Source organism: Tarenaya hassleriana, unplaced genomic scaffold (assembly GCF_000463585.1).
Source record: "Tarenaya hassleriana unplaced genomic scaffold, ASM46358v1 Cleome146, whole genome shotgun sequence".
Taxonomy (NCBI): domain Eukaryota; kingdom Viridiplantae; phylum Streptophyta; class Magnoliopsida; order Brassicales; family Cleomaceae; genus Tarenaya; species Tarenaya hassleriana.
Window position 1 is genome coordinate 197,195 of NW_010964882.1, and position 3,006 is coordinate 200,200.

At 47.4% G+C, this 3,006-nt stretch overlaps 1 protein-coding gene across 1 annotated transcript in view; it reads right to left on the reverse strand.

Moving 5' to 3' along the window:
• The window catches only part of LOC109116485 (uncharacterized mitochondrial protein AtMg00810-like), a 36,929-nt gene extending 34,877 nt beyond the window's left edge, over positions 1-2,052 (reverse strand). The window contains exon 1 of the mRNA XM_019201982.1: positions 1,899-2,052. Coding sequence (XP_019057527.1) covers positions 1,899-2,052 — 154 coding nt within the window. The remainder of the gene's footprint in view (positions 1-1,898) is intronic.
• Positions 2,053-3,006: the final 954 nt, after the last annotated feature.

Consider the following 3,006-nt stretch of genomic DNA (forward strand, 5'->3'; position numbering starts at 1 on the left):
ACCGCATGGTCATGCGAACTACTTGACCTCGACATAGCTTCTCTTCTCTGCTGATTTCAGATGTCTCTCAAGGTGTGCTCAATCTCTGGATCGTAGACTAGGTCTTCTCTCCGAGTAGAGCTACGTGTCATGCACTAGAACCCTGCAAACCGCAAAGAAAAGGAAGGACTCGAGACCAAGTGAAGCCACAAAAATGAAAGAAAAACAAAAAGAAAAAGAAAATCAAGCAAAGATCTAGAATCAATAAAGACCTAGAAACAGGCTAATCAGTCCCCGGCAACGGCGCCAAAAACTTGATACGTGTGTATCGAGTCTAGAATTTATAACCCGATTCACAACTCACCGCAAGGATACGGATCGTCGTAACACGGGGTCGAACACAAGGACCGGTAGCTAAGTCTAAATCCTAATTGAAACTAAATCGAAGCAAGCAAGTGAAAGTGATGGTGGAAGTATATGGAAAGAATAGAAAATAAAGAAGCAAAGCAATAAAAACGTGTAAACTAGCAAGTAAGGATGACCGTGGGTGTCGGGACCGTATTCGCGTGTCTGGGTATATGCTAAGCATGCGAGAATCACGATATTGAATCTGTATTCGGGAATCGTCAAGCAACAAAGATAGAGAAATCACCTCCCGGCATATAACTCACTATCTAAAGTTCTCTAAATTCATATCCCTGTGTGATTTATCAAACTAGATGCATGAAGAACACTATCATCAATGCTAGATCGATCAAACCATATTCCTATGTGAATAATACGATCTATTCTATCGATTTCGATCCGAAACTAAACCCATATTCCTATGTAGTTCATAATCTGAAATAATTGGCCAAGGGGTCAGCAAACACCAATCGAATAAAGCACAAATCGATAAAACCGAAACAAATCCAAATCGTAACCAAGTTAGGGTTCAAACATACCCAAAACACAAACGAATCCCTAACCCACAGCCGTGGATCTACTCACGGTTCATGGAAAAACACTGAGCAAAACCAGAAACAGAAAGAAAAGAGGGAGAAGAAAGACTCATGTCGACAGCAAGCGATCTTCACGTTCCAACTCTCCTTCTTCTTCCCGAAATCCCGTAAAACTCCTATTTCTCTCACCAAAGCTCTCCAAAGTCTGTATAAAGTCTGTCTCTCTCTCTAAGACGTCTGTAGAGTCTTTTTATAAACCCTAGGCGGCGCTCCCCAAGGCCTACTCCCGTTCCAACTCTGAAAATACGAATCTGGGCTTTTTCTGGGTTTTGACTCGGACCGAGTCAGTAGTCTGACTCGACCGAGTCAAAACGAGATTATTAAGAATTCGGCCCAGCCCATTCTTCTGACTCTAGGTGTCTGACTCGGGGTATCTGACTCGGGCATTCTGACTCGGGGTATATGACTCGGGGTGTCTGACTCCAGCCGAATCAAGAAGGAAGCTCTTGACGTATTTCATCCCTTTAGCTCCAGATTGCTCCCGTTTTGGTCCAAATCGCGTCCGAGACCTGTAATCCTATAAAAACACAACCAAACCGAGTTTCGTGGCCTAACGCGCCAATAATGCCTACAAATGAACATGATCCTCATATAAATCCTATAAAAACGTCCAGGAAATATAGAGAGAATTAGGAGTTATCAGCGGTCGCTCGAAAAATGGGGTTCGGGAGGAACGAGCGGTCAGCCTGTAATGGCGAGCGACCGCTCGTTTCTCATCTTCGGCAAGTGGGCGACCGCTCGAAAAACCGAGCGGTCCGCCCATTTTGTCTGTGATAAAATTTTCTGAACCGATTTCGGGGAGACGCTGCATAAAATTGATGCCCGACAAGATTTACAACTTTTAAACACGTCAAAACATCATATATAAACATCCAAAGATCCAAAAGAGGGGACATAAGTTAAGAGTTCTAAACACACCAAAACATAGCACCACGGGGAATATAAAGCATTCTACCCTAGAAGTGATCGAATCAAGGGGCTGTCCTCTTGCTCCCCTTGCTGGCTCCGGATGCGGAAGAGCCCTCGGTCTCACTCCCCCGAGCTGATCCTCCAGCGTCAGAATCCTCGCCATCTATGATCCGCTCTACGGTCCGTATAATCTCGCGCTGGGCACTCTCGATGGATGCGGTGAGTGTGGCTTCGAGGGTGCCCATCTGGTCCTCCATAGACTCCTCGAGAGAGGTGAGCCGGGTGCCGAGCGCCTCAACTGCAGAGAGCCGAGTATCGAAGCTCTCTAGCTTCTGCAGTATAACATCTAATCAAGGATCGGGAGTGGAGCTCGCTTGACCCTCGGTGCCCGATGTTGAGGGATCAATCGTCCTCCCCTTTCCAGCTCTTATCCGAGCTGGCGCAATGTCAAGGAAGTCCAGTCGAAGGGTGGTGGCCGTGAACGTCTCGATTTGCTCGCATGGGAGCGAGAGGCATCGTGTTAGCCCATCTCTTCCCTTAAAGATCCAATCCCATCCTTTCCTCTCGATATGTCCTCAAAGCCTGAGGGCATCCATGTCGAGGAGAATGCGGTCATCGACTATGTCGGCTTGGTAGAATGAGATCCCCGTGTCCACTCGTTGGGCGATCTTCGTGATCATCCCGCCCACGCAAATGCATGTCTCATTGGCTTTGGTGGTTGCCAATGTGTGGAGGTGCATGGCTATCCGTGAAGCTAAGTCCATGGAGCCCGTCCATGGAGCCCGGACACACGAGTCAAGAGATGGTCCGTTGTGGAATTCCCGCAATGCCTGGTAGAGATAACCCAGCTCGATCTTGTGGATCTTGTCGGGTTCGTCTCGTGCGAATACGAAGTTGGACATGATGGAATGAACGTAGCAGATAGCCGGGTGCTGAATCCATGAGATTTTCCCCGCCGAGCTCGAGTAGTGATAGACGGCTATCTTCTTCCAGAAGTCTTGGAGGGCATATGCTGAGATGGTTGCAATGAGGGAGTGCTTCCCTTTCGGGACTTCCAATATGTCAGCAAATTGTCCCATACTCAGCCTAACCCATTTCTTGTTCAGCCGAAACTCCA